At 41.3% G+C, this 26,690-nt stretch overlaps 1 protein-coding gene across 1 annotated transcript in view; it reads left to right on the top strand.

Moving 5' to 3' along the window:
* DNTT (DNA nucleotidylexotransferase) overlaps window positions 1-26,690 on the top strand; it is a 127,845-nt gene that overhangs the window by 79,243 nt on the left and 21,912 nt on the right. Inside the window, exons 8-10 of the mRNA XM_026651139.2 lie at window positions 10,657-10,771; window positions 14,543-14,806; window positions 18,212-18,295. Coding sequence (XP_026506924.1) covers window positions 10,657-10,771; window positions 14,543-14,806; window positions 18,212-18,295 — 463 coding nt within the window. The remainder of the gene's footprint in view (window positions 1-10,656; window positions 10,772-14,542; window positions 14,807-18,211; window positions 18,296-26,690) is intronic.

Raw genomic sequence — 26,690 nt, 5'->3', positions numbered from 1 at the left:
TGGTGAGGTGGCTGGAAGGCAGGGAGGGCTCTGACCCCAGGAGGTGGTCTGGGGTGCCCAAGGACCCCAAGATGGACCTAACTGTGGGGTATCCTGTTGTCTGTGCCTGCAAGGCCTGTCTTGGACTGTATTCCTGTCATCTAAATAAACTTTCTTCTTTACTGGCTGGCTGAGAGTCATGGTGAATCGCAGGACGCCGGGGGTGCAGGGCCCTGAGTCCCCCCATACTCCGTGACAACATTATTGCAAATTTTCTAATTTTTTGTGCATTTTCCGGTTTCCATCATTGTAAATGCTGAGAAACACACTTACTCCTTTCATTCAACAAAGCTCTTTGGCATAAAGCTTCCATCATGAATGCATCCTCACACTTTTGACTCTGTCTGGAAAGCACCTAGTTCACAGTTGGCACTGAACTAATTATAATAATAATAATTGTGACGTTGCATTCCATATGCTTTATGAAAATATGCTTATGAATGTAACTGGAATATGCTTTATGCAAAAGGTCTCTTGTAAAGTATCATTACAAATCTTATAATCTACTGAGTGTGTTCATCCTATTTGTTTGCATGTATTATTTCTATGTCTGGAATTAGGAGAATAAGATATAAACTTGTATTACTGATGTATACATATTGAGTGGAAGCCATTAAGGGTGCTTCAGAATCAATGAACTGTAAATGGCTTTGTTTACTTGCAAACCTTCCTGTGTATGTGTGGCCCAGCCCAGAAAGAATGGAGGCTGGGGTCTCACAGGACATGTGATCCTGTCACGTGATACTGGAATCCATCTTAAATCTGGTACTTTTCCATTTAGAAGGAGGGGTGGGGACCCAGAGAGACAAAAGATTCCCGCCTGGTGCCAAAACTATAAAAGGGGGTGGAACAGGACAAGGGGGGCAGTCATGAGAGAGCCCCTGCTTACCACCTGAGATGTCTGCTGGAACTAACACGGACTGTACCAGGAGAATGGATTGGGCCCAGACTAGGAAGGAGTCTAATCTGTGAAAGGAGCTTATTGGAACATCTCTGAGGGTGAGATATTATCTGTAATCAGTTTCTTAATGTATTAGGCTTAGACTTGCGTGTTTTTGCTTCATTTTGCTTGGTGACTTACTTTGTTCTGTCTGTTATTACTTGAAACCACTTAAATCCTACTTTTTATACTTAATAAAATCACTTTTGGTTATTAATAAACCCAGAGTAAGTGATTAATACCTGGGGGAGCAAACAGCTGTGTATTTCTTTCTATCAGTGTTATAGAGGGCAGACAATTTATGAATTTACCCTGTATAAGCTTTATACAGAGTAAAACAGATGTATTTGGGGTTTGGATCCCACTGGAAACTGGGTGTCTGGGTGTTGGAGTGGTAACCTGCTGAGGTGTTTTTGGTTAAAGTCCGCAACTTTGGGGGTGTGGCCCAGACCCTGAGTCAGTGTTGCAGCAGGCTAGCGTGTCTGGCTCAACAAGGCAGGGTTCTGGAGTCCCAAGCTGGCAGGGAAAACAGGCTCAGAGGTAATTTCAGCACATCAGGTGATAGTCCCAAGGGGTCTCTGTGACCAAACTCGTCACAATAATATCCAGCAAAATCAATAATCTTTCTAGTCTCTTGGGCCCAGATTTTTAGGTGTTGCTGCAGTTAGTGTTGCAATGCCCAACTGATTTAGGTGTCTAAATCTCATGTTCAAAAGGGATTTAGGCATGTAGGAGCCTAAATCTCATCAGCTGTCAATGGGATTTTGGCTTCTGAGCAGAGCAACACCAAAATATCTTTTTAAAAAATCTGGGCCTGAAGCCTAGGAAGAGCACAGATGTTGGTGGCTGGATAAGTCAGCCTGTCACTGAAACCCTAATACATAACCATTGCCTCAGGTCCAGAGTTCAGACTAGGATTTTGAAAAAAACCATAGAGTCTACCTTCAAATAACCAATCTTAGATTATATGTTGGTTCCAGTACATTCAGTGAGACAATACTCTAGTAGGAGTTTCAGTTATAGGTTTCACTTGTAGTTAGCTGGTATGTTATTTAGATGCTCATGTGGTGTGGACACATTCATAAAACTAGTAATTACTTAATTTAATATAGTCCTATTGTTTTTAATTCAAGAAGTTCCTGATAATCTGTGGCATTACTGCAGTGAATGAGAAAAATTCATGGGTATGAAATCCTGATCACATTGAATTCAAACGGAGTTTGTCATTAACTTCACTGGGGCCTGGATTTCCCTCTGAGTTCCCTGCGTCCCACACTTCAATACTAACAATTCAAGGACCTTCTCTTCCTATATTTGCCTATTAAGTCTGCAAAAGTTATAGTCCTAATTATTGTAAAAATCCTTTCCAGACCTGGGTGTGGAAGAGTGATCATTTCTGGGTCTAGTTTCTCACAAGGCAGGCTAACCTCCCACCATCCCCAGATTACCTGAAAACATTGGGGTGATATCAGCTGCCCCAACCAATGCTCCTCCATGCATTAAAAGTCAAGATTCCTTGGCCTCCTCTACTGGGTGCTGTTGGTGTAGGGCCTGATCGACTCTCATTGACTGCAATGGGAGTTGGATCAGATCCATACTGAAGGGGAAGAACCATCCCCACAACAAATATTGAGGGGGCATTGAAGACCCCTAATGGGAAGGGGGGTCTTAAAAGGGTGTGAATGTATATATGTGTAATTACATGTGTATGCCTACCCTGCACATTGAAGATACACATTCAAATTAGAGTATGTCTAATTTAACAATAATATGTATTGTATAGTATCAGTAAATGATTCAGTTGTCATATCTAAAAATAACTATCCTTCTGCCTACAAAATCTGTTTGCCACTTAAACAAAAGGTGATTTTGCTGTACCTCCATTTGTTAGTTCCATTAACTCTGTGCATCATTCTGCAACATTTATTCCCTTTTCCATTGTCAGATTGTCATCACTTTAGCAATTGCATTTGGTTTTCATAGACAGTTATACATGTGGTTATCTATAGTCAAGGGCTTCTTTAGGTGGCATCATAAATTTTCAGATCACTTGAGGATGTATCTGTCTATAAGCGCTCTTCCTTGCTTTTCCCAAAAGAAGTATGTTGTGGGACATGCACTTAATTTAACATGTTGTAAATTCCCATATTTCTTCCCACAATTAAAGGACTTACCATTTTCTTTTATATCAGCTTCCAGTATCTCAGTTGGTGTTCAGCCCACTCTACAAATGACTTTCAGCAGGATTCATTTTAATCTAAGTTCTTTGGGGGATTTTTTTTCTCATTATGTTTTGTTCACACTCTCCATATGATATCTTAAACCCATGCTCCATGCAATTCAGGACTGGGATTCTTCTTTACTAGTTATCCCAGCTTTCCCTATCAGAAAATGATGCAACAAGAAAAGGACTGGAGGCCTTAAGAGCTATGTTATATATAGTGCATATTGGTTGTGCAACAATTCCTGATGGGCTGATTGTTTCGCTGTCTTTCCTGATAGCCATCATTCTCTGACAGCTATTTCACAGCTGAGGTTTCTTCTTACTCAATGAAAAGGCAGGGAAATGATATGGGTAAAAATATCCATTAGCATTATTTATACAGTTTAAATGTGTGAAATGAGAATATATTGTAAACGTGACTCTACTATTTTGGTAAGTACAGCCTAGTTCCCTCACACTGTAAACTCAGAACATTATCTAATATCCAGTGCTTATTAGCTTATGTACTCCCCTCCACACTCTCCTCTCTTAATTTTAGCTGAGAAAGAAAAGTCTAAAAGAGCAAGAAACCTGACACTGTACATTCTAAATATTTCTAGAGTCTTTCTATTTTCTATTATTCCTTCCTATAAAACATTATTATGACATACATTGTAGACAAGGTCTCTCAGACATGTTAATGGAGTCTTATATTGTTGAATGAATGATATATTTGATGCTTGATGGTCTGTTATGTAATGGACTCTTAGTTCATTCACTGGGACATTGATCAGGTTATGATCTTTATCATGTAATGCTGTTTACCAGATATTGACAATGGTTAGCTGTTGTTTTTGTAGGCTGTGATTCTGGAAGTTCTTATGTACATGCTTAATTATATGCACATGAATAGTCCCTTTGAACTCAGTTGGAATACTCACGTGTAAAGTAAAGCATGTATGTAAGTGCATGCAGCATTGGGCCCTCACGGATCACATTCAGCATTTATTATGCTCCCATGCTAACAGTGAGTTTTGCCTGAGTATGGAGTAGGTAAGCTTGCTGAATAGATAGTGGCTTGGCTGTGATATGAATGTTGCAAACTGAACAATTTTTAAAATGGAAATGTTCCATCTGTTTCTCTGAGAAACACAAATAGAAATTGGCTGGCCTGCTTTTAATCTAGGCATTGAGAATTTAGAGCCAGTGGGCCAAATTCATCCCTGGTGATTTGTCTCAGCAACTACCTGAAAACCTTTTTTCTCCTTTTAAATATTGAGTGCCTTTTTTCCCCCTAGTGAGAACATTCTAGTGCCCTTCGCAAGATGCATTTGAGGGCTGGTTAAATTCCAGTATATGGCAGCTCTGAGGAAAGATTTCTTTGACTGACCTGAAAACACTATTAGTAAATCACATTCCTGCTCAAGAACTTCCAAACAGCAGAACAATATTCACTGGGTTTCTAATTATAAATCAGCCAAACAATTTGCTCTTTAGTAGAGAAGGACAGGTCTGAGGTGAATGATTCAACTTGCATACACATTCTTCACACAAAAATAAAATCAAGCAGTCTTGATTAAGAATGATTTGTAAAAACTATAATAATCCCATTATAAATTTAATATGAGCCTGGAAGATTATTTTAAAAATGTTGGCTATAAAGAAGAATCACCAAGTGCTGCTATCATATAACTTAAATAAATGGAATACCTATTGCTCACAGAATCATAGATTTTAAAGCCCGAAGGGATCTTTATGATATTCTAGTCTGACCTCATCTATAACAGAGGCCATAGAATTTCACTCAGTGGTACTTGCATCAAGCTCATAACTTCTGGTTGAGCCAGAGAATAATTTTTAGAAAGATATCCAATCTTGGTTTAAAGACTTCAGGTGATTGCAAATCCATATGCCCCTAGGTAAATTGTTCCGGTGGCTAATTACCCTGACGGGGTGGGTGGGTGTGTTTATATATATAAAAAAAAAAGCTTTATTTTTCGTCTGAATTCACTTTAGCTTCAGTTTGAAGCTGTTTATTATGCCCTTGTATTAAGAGAATTCTCACCTCCCATCCCCCATAGGCACTTCTAGACTATGATCAAGTGTCCTCTTTGTAAAACTAAATAGAACTACTTGTTAATTCAGATATTCTTGGTATGCAGGAAGACTCATGTGGGTTTAAAGGAACTTTTAGTAGGTAATCTGGCTGATTTTTTCAGCTTCTAGGCAGGACTGATTTGGTTTCCTCATTCCTAAACTCTTCTTGACTCTTTAAGATGATTCTTAAGTTAGCTTTTTGAACATTATGGATAGTTCCTAAAACACTGAGTTGTGATTGGGGCAGAAGTTTGTATATAGTCCCTGATCCAGTAAAACTCATAAGGTTACTGTGTTTTCCATAATAGTCTCTTATCCAAGCCCTGACCAGTACTAATACTGCTTAGATTGCCAACATAGATCATTCAGGTTTATTCCACAATATACAACATGTGTTGACCAAGCAGGAATTTTTTATGGAGACCAGAACAAGCTTCTAGAAATATTAAAACAAATATGTACATTTTGAAAGATTGTCGGGAGAAACTGAGAGAGCGCTAGGACTAGGAAGAAATATACAAGTAGAAAGGTTTCGGAGTGGTAGCCGTGTTAGTCTGTATCAGCAAAAACAACACAGAGTCCTTGTGGCACAAGTAGAAAGGATACTACAGCATTAACTTAAAGAAAAAATTAAATGGAGAAAACATCTGTTTTTTCCACAGTATGGTTCAAAATACAAAGTGATTAGTAGATAAAATGTGCAAAAAAGGAAAGCACCATATCTGATGTAATGATGCCTAATAGAAAAGTAAAGGTGGATGAAGCCAGTAAGAGAGAGGTGGAAATCATTGGGCTGTGTTTATGAAAAATCTAGGAGAGTGGCCTCCCTCCAAGCCAAAGGGGGAGAAACCACCCTCTGCTCCCTGGTGGGCAGAGCCGGGCTGGGCCTGCCCCTTGTGCCAGAAACTGAGAGGTGGGACAGGAAATATAAGAAGAGGGGCCTCCGGCTTAGTTGGGCCAGAGCCAGTAAAGGAGACAGCCAGATGTCTCTAGTCTGCTGTAGGCCTCCAGCTGTGCTACCGAGTCAGGTAGCACCCTGACCCTAGAGGAGACTGAGTGCAGAGAGGAGCTGCTGGGACTGTCAGCTGCCATTTACCCAGAGAAGACTGAGTGTGGAGAAGAGCTGCTAGGATTGCTAGCTGCTGAATACTCCAAGGAGAGATGGAGGACCCTTGGACCATGGAGCCCAGTCCCAGACTGTGGAAGGAAGTAGCCCAGGGAAACCAGACTTTACTCAGATTTGCTGTTAGAACACGAGTTAGGGATCCCACTGAAATACACTGCTGACCCAGTGGTGGAGCCCTCCATCACTGTCAGGGCCCTAGGCTGGGACCCGATGGAGTAGGATGGGTCCAGGTCCCCCTGCCCCCTGCTTCCAACCCTCCTCTTCCCCTCCCTGCATGGGGTGGCAGCCTTCCCACCTGAGGCTGAATGGCCTGTTTGCCTGCGGTCTGCCCAGCCAGACAGCTGAGCCCTAGACCGCTTACTGCTCTTCCCTGCCTGTGGACCAGAGGCCCCAAGACTGTTTACTGTTCAGCCCTGCCCAGAGAGCCAGATCCCCATAGACTGGGCAGGGCAGAGTGACAAGCAGAGTGCCAGAGCCTTTAAACTGCTTAGTGTCCTACCCCACCCAAAGGGCTGGGGCCCTAGCCCAGTGATTTGCTAATTCCCCTGCTACTTGACTGATCACTGTGACATAGAGCCCCATATGCACTAGTTGTACAGTGCTAGAAACTCCCATATCAATTCCATGGATGAAATCCTGACCCTCTTTAATCGATGGCACAATTCTCATTGGATTCAATGGAGACAGGATGTCACCCCTTATGCACTTTCCTGAGTGTGCATAATGTATAGGCCTTAAACATTTATTCGTCTTAAACACATTATGCAAAATTTGAACCTAATAAATTATTATCCTATTTTGAGGAGGGAACAACCAACAAGTGTAGAATGAAATAAACTCTTTGGTAAATATTGTAGAGGGAAATTAGGCTGAGAGTCTCCCAGTAGTGATCTGACTGTGCAAAAAAGAGGGTAAATCCAATGAGAGTTAATTTGATGGAGAATCTGGAACACTGGTATGACAATAACTTGTACCTTCCACAACAGAAGTTGGTCCAATAAAATATATTATCTTTCCTACCTTGTCTCTCTAATAACCATTATAATAATTTAATTCTTTTTATGTAGTGCTTTTATATTAGCCCTAAACACTCTAACATCATGTATGATAAAGCATTTTAATAAGTGCCCTATGTTTGGCCAAACAGTAGAAAAAATAAATGTACTCATGGAACTTTAGAGGCAAGTACAGTATAGTTGCCTGAGCATGTTGAGCTATTAGCCCAAATTAGGGTTGCCAACTCTGACTCAAGCTATTCTGGGAGGTTTTTCCCCCCCCAACATGACATAATGTCATTTTCTTAAAATATCCTATTAAAGTCTCCTGGATTGCTTTCAGTAGTGTACGGGAGCTAGATGCCAATTCCAGGAGACTCCAGGCCAATCCTGGAGGGTTGGTAACCCTAGCCCAAATTGCTGCATAGAGGTGTGGAGGGGCAGAGATTACTATGCCAGTGCACAGGTCATAATGACAATAATGGAGAAATGGTTTCAGCCCCAAGGCCTGTCTGTAGGTGAGGAAAGGAATAAGGTTCTTACCCTCTCAATTCCCTGCACAAAACATGATTATTTTGTTGTGCAAGAATGATTTTCCTCTAATGACACTCTTAGGGAGACAATATGGACTGGTGGCTAGGGCACTGGATGGGAGTAAGGAGACCTCCTCTTTATTCCTGGCTCTTCACTGGCTGGTATGTATGACATTGGGCAAGTCATCTTACCTCTCTGGGTCTCACTTTCCACTTCTCTAAAATTGGGAAAGTAATTGCCTCCCTGAAAAGCATTTTGAGACATTTAAATGAAAATTGCTATATAAAAGCTCTGTATATAATTATAGTTTGCAGTGTTGAAATTATGTTGGTCCCATGATACAAGAGAGACAAGGTGTGTGAGGTAATATCTTTTATTGGACCATCTTCGGTTGGTGAAAGAGACAAGCCTTCGAGCTCCACGGAGTTGGTGTGACCTGAAATACTTTGTGGAGCTCGAAAGCTTGTCTCTTTCACCAAGAGAAGTTGGTCCAATATTACCTCTCCCGCCATCTCTCTCTGTATATAATAATTTACAATATAATGGATTCCATCTTACAGCATAAGTAAAAATATGTTGCATGGAATATTTTTAAATTATTTTAACTTCTCAAGGTTTGAACTGCTGTTCTGACTTTGTGCCTAGACTCATGCTTTATTTGAAATTTCTTTTTAAATCTTTTCCACCTTCTTAAGAGATTTTGACTTAGTTTGTGCAGTCACTGCACAATAGTTGCATTATCGTAAGTTAGTCTGCTTGTCAAATGTAAAACTGATTTTCATTTCCTTATAGCTCTCTGCTGCATCCACTCTAGCATCTTGCCTGTCAATCATATGATTTCCTGTCATATGGATGCCAGTTGACATGCCTGTCAGCCATATCAATTCTTACAAATATTCCAGGTTTAAGGAAATCTGATTCAGTTTTACGAAACATTGTAGGAGAAAAGAGTATTTGGTTAAATCATAACACTAGCTCCCACACACTTAAAATGAAAATCTTTTGTCTTGGATATTTCCAATTTTCAGACACATTGTGCGACAATTATTTCACATTGTTTGTTTCCTAGAGCTCTGTCACTTACTTTTAAATGAGTCATTTCCCCACAGTTTCATTGACTTGATTGCCTTGAAGCTTAAATGTGATTTAGGAGGAAAAATTCTCTTTGCAGTGTGCCAGAGGAACTTGGACCCCAGCTGGGAATAATGCAAAACTGAAACTCACACCTGAATTATATCATAATATATGGAAATTCCATACTATACACAGTATGATATATAGAATATTGACTATGAATGCACCAAGAGTGTAATTTGCTTATCTTGCATAATGTTTAAGTAACAAGACTCTCTCTGGAAGAAATGCTGGTAGACCGGAGAGGTAAAATCTACTCCTCCAACACAGGGCCAGGAGTCAGGGCTGCAGTAAATTGCACTCCATCCAGTTGCTGCTACTACAGGCTAATGAGCTGGAGCAGTGATTCCAGCTCCTCTATACTAAATGCATAGGTTTGGGGGCCACTAGATCTGTTGCCAATACAGATTGCATGACTTTTGATCCCGTACCTGCTCAATCACAGATCTTTGAGATGGCCTAGGCAGCGACTATGCAGAGATGTGCAAGCAAGCCTGGTGGCAGCGTTTAAACTAGGATGAACACTTCATGCTGGTTCTACACTCCACAGGTGAACTTCACCCTCACATAAGTCACTGCACCTCAAATGCTTTAAAAATCTAAAGATGACTCCCATTATCTCTTGTTCTTTACTTGCTAACACCAGTCAAGCTCTGACTTCAACAGGAACATTACTGGGCCCCTACTTAGCACAAGTATAATTATTTTAATCTCCAAAACTCATTTATAAATATTAATTTGTTAATCCTCCCAAAAGACCTAGAGAGAGGTGTCAGGTTCTAGTTCATGATTATTAATCTCTGTTATGTCGAATTACTTTGATATGCTGGCCTTTAACATTTACACCATTGATTCATTTTGACAAGTTCATACTATCTTGAGGGTGTACAGGGCAAGCTGGACACTTGGATTTAAGTAAAGAAAGACAAGAGACCATCACATAAGAAAATTCTTTTTTCTCCAAATAACATTTCAAGTTAAACTGATTAACATGGGAGTCGGGACTAGACTGTAGAATCTTTATTCACCATGGTAAACAATCATATGCGTAGTCCCATTAAAGTTGAACTAGTCTGTTAAAACAAAACAGACATTTTAAATAGAAGAAATTTTATGTCTCTCATAATAGGGAGGAATATAATTACCTGTAATCACACTTTTTGTTAATTCAAAATGTTCCATCAAAATCTAAAGGATGTTAGAGTCTACAGCAGTTAGATTGGCAAGTTTATCAGCTGTTACTGCTCTGGATTCATAATATATACTATTATATCCTGATTATGATTTCCTCCTTCTTTTCTAAGATTTGAAGAGAGAGATTTAACATCTCAAGTTACCAAAAGGATCTGTATTATCTAGTTTGAACAACAGAAGAAATACATCAAATACTGTAAATTATTGCTTAACAAAGAACAGTGACAGGTCTGATAAAAGAAATAGATTCCATTTTTCTTATATTTGAAGAAACATTGCTATCATTTTATCCTGCAAACTCTTCTTATAATACAGCAAAAATATTCTCTTTGAAAGTAAGGCTGAAATTCAACAGGAACTTTACTGTTTTATTCTTCCTATGTATTCTTGCTAGGGGTAAGAAGATTGGACATGATGTCGATTTTCTGATCAGCAGTCCGGGGCTAGGACAAGAAGAAGAAGAAGAAGAAGAAGTTTTACATAAAGTGATTGACTTATGGAAAAAGCAGGTATGAAGCAAATAATATTTGGATACAAAAGAATTTTGTTAACAGCACTGGATTCAGCATTGTAAGCTGATGTAGAGATAGGTGATGAGTGCCTTAGAAATGATTGTTACTAATATTTAACTCTCCAGGAAGGATTTGAATATTAGATGGTGCAGGTGCCTCAAACTATTTTAGCACAATAAATATGGTCCCTTGGGAATAATCAATCTGCTACTTCTCCTTACATTCATTACTAGTAAAAATATCACTATAAATTTAATTTCTGTCCTGTTCAAAGGGATTGATTACAAGTCAGGCACCTTCTTTGTTGTCTTTCATATGAAATGTAATAGTATTTGTATTTGGAGGACATATTGCTTTCAGAGTCACTTTTCTTGGCATTAAATTGGAAATCATTTTGCTTCATGTAAAAGGGGAACTCTTTGTGAGGTAAATTATCGAAAGCCCAGAAGCTAAGTAAGATCAGCTTTCAGTTCAAGTGGTAGAGAGAGGATAATTTTAAATTAGTTCTGGAATTCTATGTATTTTTCAGTGTGTTAATGAGGAACAGACATCAAACGATTCAATGGTTTGGAAATGCCTCCAAACAGATACCTGTGAAGGTGGTCCAGAACTTTTGAGCCGACCAAATGCTATCCTACCAACTTTCTCAGTAGATCCTGGATCCTTTTCCATGGGCACACAACACAGCCCTAGCTCCCTTCCTCCAGTCAGCTTCCAATCTCTGAAGAAGTTCCAAGCCTCCCTTCTGAGGCCTGGGCTTCCACCTTACTTATGCTCAGTATACTTATTGGGACAGATCCTCAGCAAGTGTAAATTGCCTTAACTCCATTGAAGTCCATGGAAGGTCTGCTGAGGATCTGTGCTGTTATTATTGATGTTATTTATTTAAAGCTTCTTTCATGGGGACCCCACTCACTTTATACAGGGCAAAGTACACTGTCTTCTGGGCAGCTGTCTTTAGACTTCAAATAGGAGCAGTGGGAGGGCTCTCCAGAACTATATAGCTCAGGGGTAGGCAACCTATGGCATGTGTGCCGAAGGCAGCACGCGAACTGATTTTCAGTGGCACTCACACTGCCCGGGTCCTGGCCACCGGTCCAGGGGGCTCTGCATTTTAATTTAATTTTAAATTAAGCTTCTAAACATTTTGAAACCTTATTTACTTTACTTACAACAATAGTTTAGTTATATATTATAGACTTATAGAAAGAGACCTTCTAAAAATGTTAAAATTTATGACTGGCACACGAAACTTTAAATTAGAGTGAATAAATGAAGACTCGGCCCACCACTTCTGAAAGGTTGCCGACCCCTGATATAGCTAATGCCAGATTGAAAAAATGTGCCCTGCCTCCAGCTGGGGTAAGAGTCTGTACACTGAGTGCAGCACTTCATCCCCCCAGGAAACTTCCCACAGTACCCCTCTTATCCTCGTGGGAGCAATGCTTCTAAATCAAAGGAATCAGTCAGCCACACAAGCGGGCAGTGCAGTTCACCTTGTGCTGCTTGATTTAAACTAAGGGATAGGGAACTGAAAATAGAAAGCTGTTTAAAAAAGAGAGAAATAAAACTAGGCAGATGAAGCAGTGGGAAGAAGAGAGAGGACGGTAAGTAAAGAAAGGAGAAGGGGTTGATAAATGGATCAGGTTTCAGTTGGAGACGACATGAGAGCGAAGAAATGGAGGAATGGGAGGTAGAGGTGGTGGTGGAGGAAGGGTGTAAGGTGGCAAAAAGAGCCAAGCCTAAATATACTGGGGATCAGTTTAAGTGATAGGCAGAGTCCCCGTCTTCCCCGCTCCCCCAAACAAAGAATCCCTGTTTATAGTATATAAATCTGCTGCTCGCACTGCTGGTTATGCTGCTTGAACTCAGTGCTATGTCACTTCTAATATGCATCTTCCTACTGTCAATGCTGGAGAAACTGGCTGCCAACAAAATCAAAATGCAAAAACAGAGGAATTATACTCCTCCTGCCTTTTTTATTACCTTAGATTTATTTTAAAAAAAAAAGTGTAAAGCACTTTTATACTTTTTGACAGTAAACCTGTCTGCCTCTTTGTTGCTTTCCCACTTTTGTGCTACTGCTTCAAAGCTCAGATGCATCAAAGAACGTCACTAAGGTCATGATGTTGACTTTCTTTCAACTGCTTTTAGTGAAAGATTCTGCAATGTTTAACTTGTAAACTATGGAAAAATGAATTTAAATAGTTTAGAAGGAGCTTTTTCTTAGTTGAAAAGTTTAGTGTTGCAGAATCTTTCTACTGAAAGCTGATAGAAAAACTAAGTGGGTAAGTCAACAACACCATATTGCTCTTTGATGCAGCAGCATCAAGGATAAGTGGGTCTAGAAACAGAAGATATGTCTCCTCTGAGCTTCAAAATGGAATGGTAAAATGGAAAAGCTGCAATGCGGTAGACAACTTATCTTTTAATAGTTCAGTAATGCTTTAAAGATGAAGTAAGTGTGCTTCAAAGGCCATGTAAAATGACTTCCCCTGTGGGCTGCAGTTTGGAAGTCTCCTGGCCAGTAGTTTCTTAGCCATATGTGTCAATACAACTTTTTAATGCATCTACAGTATATAGTGTTTTCTATTTTTATTTTTTGTTAGAAGCATATCTAAATACATTTCTCTTTATGTTGTTAAATATATACCTGTGACATAGCAGAGATAACATTGCTGTAAGGATTTTAATGTTTGCATTCTCTCACTTAACATTTTTAACTGTACACACTTAACACTGCATTAGCACAGCTTGGCATTAATTTCCTTGTGGGTTTTTTTAAGAAAGACAAAGAATAACCAGCCTGTGCTGAATAATCTTAGCATTTAAATGGTCGAAATCAGACTCTGACATTCACACCTCATTGAGGGGAATGGATGGGAGAGGAGAGGTCTCATTGAAGTGAATGGTAGGGAGCTAAATAATAGGGCTAATCTCAGTACTGGAGACTGTTCTATGCAGATCTGATTTAAAAGGGCAGCAACACATTTATTACCTGTGATGGCTGTATCCTGGCAATGGGAAAAAATAGTTTGAAATGAAAGTTCAGAATTTGCAAAAACAACGTGTAACTTTCCCATACCAATAATTTTCTCCAGCTCTTGAAGATAAGGCTGTGGATTTTTGCTCTGTGTGTGTGTGTGTGTACAGCTGACAATTACAGTCTCTGTCATGCAAACTGTTTTTAGAGCAGACTAAACAGCAGCACTTGTGCCTTTCAGGCTTTTAAAGAAGAACATATTGTCAATCCTCAGCTGGTATAAACTGGCGTAGTTTATCTTCAGTAGAATGATGCCAATTTCCACCACCTGAGAATCATGTCTATGTGATGTCACAAATGGGATTGGACTTCATTTAGCCCTGCTTAAAATTAATCTACAGAAGTGATAAATTTATTATTGTCTCCAAACTTCTACCACCCTGAATGTGATTATGGATTTACTCCAAAATGAGCACTTCTTTTGAAGTGCCGAAAAACCTGTTTTTTTTGTTTGTTTTTTAAGAGTAGCAAACATTGCCTCCTGATCAGATGATCTCCCTCTCATGATCTGCTATGATCTCCCCAACAGCTATGCAGCCCAGTCAACAAGAGCTGGTCTGCTGGGCTTCATGTTGTCAATATGCTGGGATTTGGCCTCTGGTGTACAGTACTGTGAGAGCAGTAAAAACTACATAGGTGTGAGTTTATGTTAATGTAAGACTATCTGGAAATTCTGAATTTCTAGCAAAATCAAAAGCAGTAAGCAGTGCTTTTCTTTTGTTTAGGGCTTGCTTTTATACTATGATCTCATTGAATCAACATTTGAGCAGGCAAAACTACCAAGCAGAAAAGTTGATGCTTTTGATCACTTCCAGAAATGCTTTGCAATTTTAAAATTACATCAGCAAAGAGTGGACACCAGCAGTTGTGATGCATCAAAAGAATCTGATAAGGCAGAAGTCAAAGACTGGAAGGCAATCCGTGTAGATCTGGTTGTAAGCCCCTTTGAACAATATGCATATGCTCTGTTAGGTTGGACTGGCTCCAGGGTAAGTAACTTCAAGAGCCTACATTTTTTTTTCTTTGAGCTACTAACCTATTTTTGTTGTTGCTCGACTATTCACAGTTGGTCGACTTTTAAAAATGTTCCTTTCTTCATATTTTTCTATTATCATCTTCTTCTTAACCAGTCATTAACCAAAACATTATCCTAGCTTATGGTGACAGAGGCACCACTAACACTTAACTCTTTTAGCAGACAAATAATATATAACATGTATTTTCCTTGAAGTTTAATTTCTGGGAATCATAAGCCCGATCTTTGGTGCACCTACAACCTTCTGCCACTCAAGCACTGCAAAGGGTTTAACTGGCCATCTGGGCAAAGGGGAATTCCCCAGGTGGCAAAGACTTTAGGGTTTAATAACTATTTTATAACTTTAAAATAAAATAATTTATTATTGGTACTGGTAGTTGATCTTGTGATTGATAGTTACTTTGCTAATTGGTAGCTGGTACTGTAATTGGTGGTATAATCGGTATAATATAAAATATTAAAAAATACAAAAATAAAGAAATAAAATAAATTTTCAAAATGAAAGGCAATTTCAAAACTAAAAATCAAAATGTTACATTCTGAAAAGGTTTCCAAATATTTCATTTTTTTTTTTTTTTTAAATTTTTTAAAATCAACACATCCCAACACAATGTCATTTTGTGATGGAAAAGTGTTCCACTGGAGAGTATTTGACTAGCTCTGCTCTACATCACTGCCCTCTGATGCCACTTATACTAGAGTAAATAGCCCTATTCAGTATGTGGGGATCGGGAGACACATCAGGGAGCTACTTATAAAGTCAATTTGCAGGACTGGCCACAGCCTCCACATGATTTAGAGCAGCTATTGGACTTCTCTAAATGCCACTGATATAAGGTCCTCAAATGAAGCTCCACTGCTCCCCATCCCCTCCCCATCTCTGACACACCTCTTACACCAGGCCAGTAGTGGGGACGCACTAGTACAGGAGCCAACTGCAGTACACTTGTATCAGCAAAGAGTTCCCCTCTGACGGATGAATTATATGCTGGGCTTTTGTGGCCGCATTATGGCTCCTATGGATGGCAGCAGTGAAAAAGGGCTGTAACACAGAAGGCAATCTTTATATTATCTCAGTTTTACTTCTGTAACTGTGTCCATGCAGGAAGTGCTAAGCAGGGTTAAGGGTGTTCAGGAATCCTGTAGTGAGATATGTGCTGTTCTAACTTACTTCTGTCTAGTAGAAATTCAGTGCAGAGATAATTTTACTGTAGAAAATACCTTCTTTTCCCTTCCATGGTCAACATTTTTAAAAAAGCCTATTTTGCTCCTATGTAAAACATAAAAAGAAATTCAGTTGTTTATTAAAGAAAGAGAAGACTGACTGATGGATTCCCCTTTAATTAACCATTTTACAAACCTTTTCAGAAAAGGCAATTGAAACATCAAATTATTTCCCTTGCCCACTTGTAAATCCTATTTCTAATCTCCTAACCTCCTGTAGCCAATCCTTGAGATCTTAAATTAACCCTCTGTTTTGGGTTTATAGATTGTGTTTCATAGATTCCAGGGCTGGAAGGAACCAGTGTGATTAAATAGTCTGACCTCCAGTATAACACAGGCCATAGAACTTCCCCAAAATAATTCCTAGAGCAGATCTTTAAAAAAAACAACACCACCCAAACAAACCACTTGATTTAAAAATTGTCAGTGATGGAGAATCCACCATGACCCTTGGTAAATTGTTCCAGTGGTTAATTAATCCTCACTGTTAAAAATGTATGCATCATTTCCAGTCTGAATTTGTCTAGCTTCAACTTCTAGCCATTGGATCATGTTCTACCTTTCTCTACTCAACTCAAAAGCTCATTATTAAGTATTTGTCCCCCATGTAAATACTTATAGACTGTAATCCAGTCACCCCTTAACCTTGTCTTTCTGAACTTGTCAGGTCCTGCAGACTCAGACTCCCTCCCACTCTGGGAGTATTTGCTATGTGGGAAGGGTCTCTTTCCCCTCCCTCCCCAGGGATCACGCTCCTACACAGGGCTGTAGCAACAAAGAACGTGGCCCCCTCCGAACAGTGGCCCTCTCCGAACATATGTCCGGGCGAGGCCCCTTACAATGCAGAAACTGGAATGCGGTATTTATTTTGCCACTTTTAGGGGCCCCCTTCCTTGCGAGGCCCCCTCCAGTTGGAGGGTACGGAGGGCGCTCGCTACGCCTCTGCTCCTACACCACATTGCACCAAATCTGTGCCTTTGTCAATCACCATGAATGCCCGTAGGCAGGTACCCAGTGCTCTCTAAATGTCTCTACACCACTGAAAAAGCCTAAAATAACCAAGCCTTTCTTGATTTAGAAAAATGGAGTTATTAGCAAGCAAACTGTGGGAGTCCAGTATAAGCTTCATTTAAACTATTTCTTGTTACAATGCTATACCATTAGTAAGGCAACTAGTATCAGGCAAAGCTAATATAATGTAGTATTGTATGTCAAAATAATATCCCTGTGAATGTTCATTCATTATGGGACTACCATGAGACTTAAGTTAGATCCATTAAATGAAACAGGTAATGTACGAATGAATGCCAGTTCATATTTCTGCATGTTATATGTCCAATAATGTTGACCTTCTTCTAAACTTCCTTCTAAACGGTGAGCAGGGCCAGCTCCAGGCACCAGCCGACCAAGCACATGCTTGGGGCGGCACCTTGGAAGGGGCGGCCAATCTTGGGGTGGCGGAGGGCGCTCGGGGTTTTTTGGTTTTTTTGGTTCGGTGGGGCGGCGCTCGAGGTTGCTTGTTTGTTTGTTTTTTTTGTTTCAGCAGCGCGGCAATGGTGGGGGCTTCGGCGGCGCGGCACTGGGAGGGGGCTGGCGCGGCACTGGGGGTTTGGGTGGCGTGGCATGATGCTCGGAGGTTTGGGCAGTGCGGCGCTTGGGGGGGCGGGACGGCAGTTTCGGCGGCACGGCGCTCGGCGGGGGGGCGGGGGTTTCAGCGGCCTGGCCCGGCACTCGGGGGGGGGGGGTGGGGCAGGGGGTTCGGCAGGGCGTCTTGGTTTTTTTTTGCCTGGGGCGGCAAAAAAGTTAGAGCTGGCCCTGACGGTGAGTAGGCTTTTTCATACACACACATTTTTAAAGTAGTTTTAAATTGATCTAACTTAACTGGTACTTCAGTTAGTGAGACTATAAATCTTTGTGCAGCCTCTGAAAACATTCATTTTATGAAGGTCTTGTTTAGCTGTACTGAATCTGTCCAGAATATGTCTCTTAGCAGAAGATGGTTGTTAATCATGCCATTTTAAAATCCATTCATTTATAATTTGGATTGGTATTCTAACACTTATGCATATTAAGCAACAAAGTGAGTACTCAATTTGGTTTGGTATAGTAATGTAACTTGTTGTGTATTGTACAGCAGTTTGAGCGTGACCTACGAAGATATGCCACTCATGAAAGGAAGATGATGTTGGATAACCATGCCTTATATGATAAGACAAAGGTACAGTTTGCTCTTTGAAATGAAGCTACAGTGTCATAATTTATAAGGATGTATTTTCAGTTTGTTTATGCTCCTCAAGTGCAGTGTATTCAGCTTGCAGATACCCATTATTTGAAGAATAAAAAGTCCCCTTTCCACAGAACCGTTTTTCATATTCATTGCCACTTAAACATAAAGGTTCCTTGACTATGGCCAAATTGTGCATGGCTCAGTTCAGGATTGTGGGATATTCAAAGGTGTCTTTAAGCACATTTGCATTTTTCTGATCCTCGGCCACTCTCCTGTCACAAGTTAGAGCAGCCTTAAAGCTGCTTTAACTTGCACAGGCTTCTCAATGCCCCCAAAAGCACATACGCTAGCTAAGGATCACTAGCCATACCTCCTTTTCCCTGCTATGCCCCCTTATACGGATCAAAGTGGATGTCTGGAGCCAAAGTCACTATCGTAGCTGCTTTACTCCAGTAGAGGAGCTCTCAGGTCCAGTGCCACTTTCCAGCAGTGCTGTGACACAAAGCAGAGACAGTGTAGACCAGAATCAAAATAATTTCTTTTGATTGTTCTGCATGTAGTATGTGTGTGGGATGGAGAGGGCGGAAGGGCCATGCAGAGTCAAGCTAATTATGAATCTCTCTATTTTTTTATTAACATCAAACCAACAAAATCCCTTTCTTTGAAAACACTTGCCTATGATGATTTTTAGAAGCTCCTCATACACTATTGCAAATATACCCTATAACAAATATACTTTGATTTCTAATTAAACACAAGAGTGCTTAGAAGAGACTGAGACCATTTGAATCATTTTTGTTATAAAAGGCAGTACTTTCTCACTCTATTCTGCATACTGTGTGAGATTGCTGTGTTTTTCGTGTTTTTATATTAATATTCATGAACACTTTGGCATTGGAGGTTTTATTGTGGCCCATTGCCTGAAATGTGATGCATGTCAAAGAATCCTATTTTTCAATATCAAGGGGTTATGTCAGGGGAGAACCCTGGATACTTTAATATATTGCCAAAGAGACTTTGACAGGAAAAGGCAGCATTAACACATCGGTCATGAATCAATTACATAGCTTTGCAGATGGGAACAAAAAGTAGAGATATTTCCTCTGGGGACTCATTACAAAGTTACACTGTGAAATTATTCCTCAGCCTTGATTTTTTTCAAGTGTATGCATGTACATAGTCTATGAATCATTGTATATGTCTATTGGGAGATATTGTACAATTATAAAATTACTGTATTTTTTGAGTTCTGCAAATTTTTTGGTGGCATTTCATTAATCTTTCATGGATGTGAGAAATTCTCACACTGAAAAACGAGAATTCCATACAACTTTACTGACAACCCTCCTCTATAGGATCAGGAAAAAAGGCTATGGAATGGGAAGAGGATTTTAAAATGGTAGCCTAGAAAGAAGATGAGCAAATATTCAAATCCCCCAATTAAACCAGCTATAGGGACATATCCTAAATGGATGTTAATGGGCTTAACTTCATTGACTTCTATACTCCACTTTGATTTCTGGAGCTACAGCAATTTACACTAGTGGAGAATTGAGCCTACAATGTTGAGGTTCTATTTTCAGCCTCAGGGAAGCAAGAGTTCCTTTGGCGCACAACCAGGGAGGACAAGTAACAATATATCTTACAATATATCTACTGTTGCTGCATCAGTTACAAATTGTACACACAGTTATAAACTGGGCTGATAACATCCTAAGTGTAAAACTTTTACAAATTTACAAATCATCCTCTGTATTTTGATACACTGTGTGTGGTGGATCAGTAAATTGGGGCTTGGTAGCACAGCCATTTTGATCATGTTTTAACTTAGTTTCACTTACTTATATAAATCACAGCTCAGGTTACCTACTTCATATCTTATTTTTCAGAAAAGTTTAGGCTGAAATGAGCATAAAATGTGGTATTGTTGGATTTTTGCATTCTTCAGTAAAATGGGTGATTATGGCACTGGCAACGCTGTGCTTACTTAAAACCACTCCTACAGACTGGGGTGCGCCAGTTGTAAAGTCCTGTATGCCTATGATTGATGCCTTTTCTGCTCATCTTCTCTCTGCCATCATAGCTGCACCTTTAACCTTAACTTTCTTGTTACATTGTAGATGCTTATCTATATACCTTTTTGACACCTTTAATGACTGCTGTCTGTCTATACTGATCTGGTAAACTCGTAACTTTATCTCACGTTCCTATAGCTTGGTATCTCTATGGGTATGTCTACAGTGGAACTGGAGGTGTAATTTCCAGTGTGGGTAGATATATCTGCACTAGTTCTTATTGAGTTAATGTGCTAAAAATAGCCGTGTAGCTGAGGCTGCATGGGTGGCAGGACAGGCTATCCACGCTGAGTACAATCCCATCTGAAATCCTACATATGTTTAAGTGGCAATGAATATGAAAGTAGCTGTTGTAGCTGTGATTTTTTTTTCAAATAATGGGCATCTGCAAGCCCCTTTCTGACTGAGTGTGGCATTGCAGGAGCTCCCTGCCTCAACTTCCCCCTCACCTGGATTTTGTCTCTCCTGGAAATTCACATGCTCAGCCCTACAGCTGCGATGCTCTGAGTTCAGTCCCCTTTAGTGGTAACAAAAGTCCAAATAAAACCAAAAATGCTTTTGCTGCACTTCAGCTCAACTTTTGGGCTCAGTTTCCAATCCCTTCTGGATTATTTTTCAGTCTATCTGTGGCTCTGGGATAGAGCCCTGACTCCTGGTCTCCTTCTCTGGAGCCCCTTCTCAATCTCCTGCAGATCTTGCTCACGGTCCTCCACAGAACCCTGACAGCTGTCTGGGGTTCCCCCCTCAAACTGACTTTTCTTAGCCCTTTTTAAAGAAATCCGCCTGTTGATCAGAACCAGTTTGTGGAGGAGGGGAAGTAGGTAATCTGACACAGGTGTGGCTGAGCACAACTACCCTGATCGGACAGGTAGGCTGTCCTGCTGCCTGTCAAGCTGTGGCTATAGGGCTATTTTTAGTGTATTAGCCAGTGGCGTTGGAACAAATTGTATAGTGGGCAGGGCGGGTGCAAGGATGTTTCGCGCCATGGGCAAAACTTCCATCTTGAGCCCCCCCCCCGAGCCCTGTGGCAGCTCCCCGCCCCCACTCCGCCCTGAGGCGCCCCCCCGCGGCAGCTCCCCCCGTGCGGCAGCTCCCCACCCCAGCTCACCTCTGCTCCGCCTCCTCCCCGAGCACGCCGTCGCCGCTCCACTTCTCCCGCCTCCCAGGCTTGCGGCACCAATCAGCAGTGGGGCGGCGTGCTCAGGGGAGGAGGCGGAGCAGAGGTGAGCTGGGGCGGGGAGTTCCCCTGCGTGCCGCCCCCCGCCCTTACTTGCTGCAGGCAGCCCTCCTCCAGCTCCCTCCGCCTAAATGCCGATGACGACCAGGGCGGCCGAAGATCCGGCCACTGCGGTCACCGCCGAAGGACCCGAAATGCCGCTCCCCCAAATGCTAGCGCCCTAGACGACCGCCTAGGTCACCTAATGGGTTGCACCGGCCCTGATAGTGGGGATGCTGAAAGCCATTAAACAAAACTGTAAACCCTGTGTATGATGGAAACCACTTCAAGCCAGAGGGTGCTGCCACACCCCCACCACCCTTAGTTCCAGCACCCCGGGTGTTAGCTCAATCAAAGTTAGTTCAGGGATGTCTGCCTGAGCTGGAAATTACACCTCTAGCTCCACTGTAGACATACCCTAAGAAATGCTTCTCTTGGGCAAAAGGGCCATCCCCAAGAACAGCTCTATCTTCTCTCTCTGCTGGAATCATAATTCCTTTGCCTCTGATGTCTATAACTCTAGCATTATCTGTAACACTCAATTCTTTCTCCTCCTCATATCTTTTGTGTCTTCAAATCCACTAACTCCCCATTCATTTTAAGATCCAATTTAAAGCCTCCTTACTATGTTTTAAACCAGTTCAAGGACTTGTTTCACCCTACTTCTGCTTTCTCCACTCAGTAGCTTCCTCTGTGTGCTGCCTCATCATGTGATCATTGGGGTGCAAGGGCCTTCCCCATTGTTTCTACTCTTGGCTGATGTGTATGATTGTTTTAGATGATGACACATTTCTGTTATTAGTATTTGATATATGTTTGTACTAATGGCTGTGGCTACAGCTAGAGCTGTGATTTCCCCTGCTCACGTACACATGCTTGCAGTAGCTCGATGAGGGCTAGCATGCGTATAAATAGCAGTGTAGCGCGGTAGCATATGTAGCACCAGTGGAGGCATGGCTAAGCTGGGCCAAGTGTAAACCCACCTAAAGCCAGTGGATAAGTACTTGGTATGTCTCAGCTGTCCCTCTGCTGCCCCTACCTGTGTTACCGCAGCTACAGTGCTATTTGTATTCAGGCTAGCTCTCATCGAGCTATGGCAAGTAGGTGTATATGACCAGGGGAATCACACTCGTAGCTTGTAGTGTGGAAATAGCCTGTGTATGTATGTGGCCACAGATAGTTACTTTACCTATAGGCAATCCTGGCACATACTTTCATTCTTATATGAAGGAAATATAGTATAGATAATCTTAAGTATTTACAGAAAAGCTCATACGTTTAGGCACAATCAACAATAAAATTTGTGCAAAGGGTGCTCTTTTGCTGAAAAAAAGGATGTCATGTGTATTACTTTTTTGAGCCTTAAGCACTGTGTCATAAACTTTGGAAACATCACCAGAAATGCACAGCAAAACAACTTACAACCTTGTGTCCATATGTGGAAGGTTTTGCAGATAATGCAAAGAAAGAACAGCTGTTGACATGTGGGGAGGGCTTTCATATGCAGACTGGCAAAATCTCTGGAGATCAAGTTTACTTGCTCCTGCTTCCATTCTGCACTAAATTCATCACTGCTCTGTACATGTGTCCTATGTCTGATCAATTTGTAAGTGGGCACAATGCCATGCTGACAGATTGGGATGAGTAGGCAACCAGAAGATCATGCATGTGCATCAGGTGTGTGGCACTGCAGGCAGCAATCCCAGGTTGGAACGGTCAAATCACTCTTAGGGTTCATCTTAATTAACTATAATTAATAGGATGTGCCACCAGTCTTCTGACCAATCTCTAGATTGGATTAACTCTTAAAAAGAGCACCATAAAGAGGAAAGAAGATACATGGCTTATAAAAAACTGTTTCATCAAAAATGTTCCCGCCAGCTCTAATAACTATAGTTAAGATTCGGAGTTGCTCCCATGCTATGGTAATGGGGGGCCACGTACCTAACACAAAAAGCAACAGAGGGTCCTGTGGCACCTTTATGCTCCCAATACTTCTGTTAGTCTTAAGCTTTCATGGGTAAGAACCTCACTTCTTCAGATGCAAAGTGAGGTTCTTACCCACGAAAGCTTATGCTCCCAATACTTCTGTTAGTCTTAAAGGTGCCACAGGACCTTCTGTTGCTTTTTACAGATTCAGACTAACACGGCTACCCCTCTGGTACCTAACATAGATTGTCTCCCTACATTTTCTCCACTCTGGGTGTAATGTGGAATTACATTCCAATGATCTCTTCACTGTAAAGTTCAGCTAATGGAAACCATATTCCGTGTCCTTCTGTGGAGGTAGGTACTAGGAACAAATTGTGCCCATGGCCAGATTTACACCTTATGTGCCCCTAAAGACAGAATCTTCTGGATTCCCCTCCCCACCTACAGCTGACCTTCGTGTTTTCTATAAACAATGAAACAAAAAGAAATGATAATTTAAATACAGTAGAACCTCAAAGATATGAACATCAGAGTTACGGACTTCCCAATCAAGGGGACACCCTGTGGAACCAGAAGTCCTCAGTCAGGCAGCACTGCAGACAAAGAAACAGACAAAAAAACCCACCCCCAAATACTGTATTCCCCTGAGGTGGGTGTGCAGCCACAGGATGGGGGTGGGGTCAGGGCTCCGGGCTCTGGGCTTCTGACCCTCAGGAGCACTGGGGCTCAGGGCTTTAGACGGAGGGGTAAGGGGAGTGCACCGGTTTCAGCCCCAGCACTCCCCCGTAGCTAAAGCCCCATGCCCTTGCACTCCACCCCCCTCCCCGCGCTGAAGCAGGGAGCAGAGCCGTGGGGATCCCCAAGCCCTAGCGCCCCCAGTGAGGCTGAAACTGGGAGTGGAGCTGTGGGGCTGAAGCCCCAACCCCAGTGCTTTCCCCCCCAGGTCTAAAGCCCTGAGCTCCAGTGTTCCCACAGGGCAGAAGCTCTGAGTCCCCTACCTGGGGCCCTGGCTCCCTGAGAGTCAGAAGCCCCGACTCCCTGACCCCAGCCCGGAAACCTGACCATCCTACCGCACCCTGTTGCAGCAGCCCTAACACCCCATGTGGCTGAAGTCTGTAACCTCTTCTTCAGAGTTATGGACAACCGCCATTTCCGAGGTGTCCTGAACTCTGAGGTTCTACTTTATTAATTTTTTAACTTTTAACCCACTTTTAGCTGCCCCTAGAATGCTGGTGCACCTAGGCACATGCCTAATTGGAAATCCGGCCCTGATTGTACCCAACATCCAAAGCTGCAGAGGGATCCTTAGAAGTGTAACTGATGCCATTCCACTGCATAAGGTGTAGGATTTGTGGGACAGGAGTAATGCATCCACTGTGCAGTGCATAGTCCAGCTCCACAAAGGCCACCTGTGTCACAGTGGCTAAGGGGCATGTACCATTTGTGCAGGATGAGACCGAGGGATGGGGCAAGAGGATTTCACTGCTGCATGGATTCTCCAGCCCTTTCCTCCCTGCCTCATAGAGAGAGCACAGTACGGGGGGAGTAACTTGTGTTGAACAGTTCCACTGATTCATTGTGATCTGGTGAGGGGAGAAGGATGCCTCCCCTCCACCCACAGTGATCCTCAGCACCCAGCCAAGATCCTCAAGCTGGGTGCTGAGGACTGGATTTACCCTGTAGCATTTACATTTGGACTCAAATATTTCCCAATATGGTGAAAATTACTTCTCTGACAATCACCTATCAATCCATTCCTTACTTTCTGCAATTAGATAACGTGTAAATATTGTATATCATTAGAATTGCTTTTTTTGTAAGAGAGCAGATGGGATTCTTAATGTATAGTATACAATAAACGGATTAAATTATTATCATGTTAATGTTCCTGTGGCTAACATTGTAGAGGTTTTTTTTTTTTCAAGCTCAGAGCTGTTTTAAAAAGTCACTGAGGTAGAAAGCAGTTATTAGTTTTATGTCCTGTGAAAATTTAAGATGTGGAATAGCAGCCTTAATGATTTCTATTGTTAAAGAAATATTGGGGGAAAATGACACACTATGCAGAGTACTGGATACGATTGATGACAGTTTTGTATTTAAAAACTATTGTGTGATTCTGAATTATATAAAATGTTATTAGTTTCTGAATAACAAGGAGAAGGCGTACATAACTACCATGAATAGCAAATTCCTAAGATGTTCTGAGAACTTTCAGGGGGCCCAATCTGATGAGATGCTGAATGCTAAGCATCCTCAGTAAGAACTATCCGCAGTAGGAATAATTTGCAGCTAAGGGGCAAACTAATATAAATATGAAAGAGGGGAATGTGGGCTTTTTTCTTCCAAATTGCCAAGACAGTACATGTTATGAATGTCTCCCATAACTTTATTCATGAAATCCCCAATTTCAGAATGTATCCCTATTCAGGAAAGTGCTTAATTCTTTTCTTGAATAAGGCCTAAACAATCTTTTTTTCATTTCATTTTAGTCCTCTCCCTCAGAGTTTATCATAGAAACCGCGAACAGTTCTGTGGTTGGTATAATCCACCTAAATAAAATACTTTCTATCTTGCACTAGATTCAATGTTCCTCTACTAGGAAAAATTCTAAAAACATGAGTGCCATATGTGACCACTGCACTGTCAGATAGTAGTGACTGATGCACGTTATTGGCCTAATCCTGCAAGTAAGCTCTTCTTAACTTTTGAGGGTGACTTTAATCAGCCTTGGAATTTGTGGAAAAGCTATTAAAATTATTATTTCTCCTTTAAGAATAAAACTTAGAAGAGAAATAATAGCCGTATTATTCCTCCATTATTCCTCCAGGAATGGAGGTCTGGATACTGTTGCATGCCTGCTGTAGTGTGTAGGGCAGTATTGTTGACTACATAACTTTGTCCAACTGAATTTTTAAAATATTATATCTTAGTATTAAATCTTCATGCTTTTCAGTCTGCGTATTAGAAGAGGCTTATGTAAATGGCAAGAATGAAAAACGCAGCATAGTAGATAGTAATAGTATGTTCCTGGCATGATATCTGATGAACCTCAACTTTTTGCAGCTGGTGAACATGACAGAAGGCTGTCAGGAGCATTTCTAGTTACTTTCTTTCTGCTTTCTAAAGCCAAACAGAAGGGATCTATTATCGGACCACCTGACCA

The sequence above is a fragment of the Terrapene carolina genome, unplaced genomic scaffold, assembly GCF_002925995.2.
Source record: "Terrapene carolina triunguis isolate 2854851 unplaced genomic scaffold, T_m_triunguis-2.0 Scaffold95, whole genome shotgun sequence".
Lineage (NCBI taxonomy): Eukaryota > Metazoa > Chordata > Testudines > Emydidae > Terrapene > Terrapene triunguis.
Note: the sequence above shows the minus strand (reverse complement) of the source record. Positions and strands in the feature narration are given on the sequence as shown.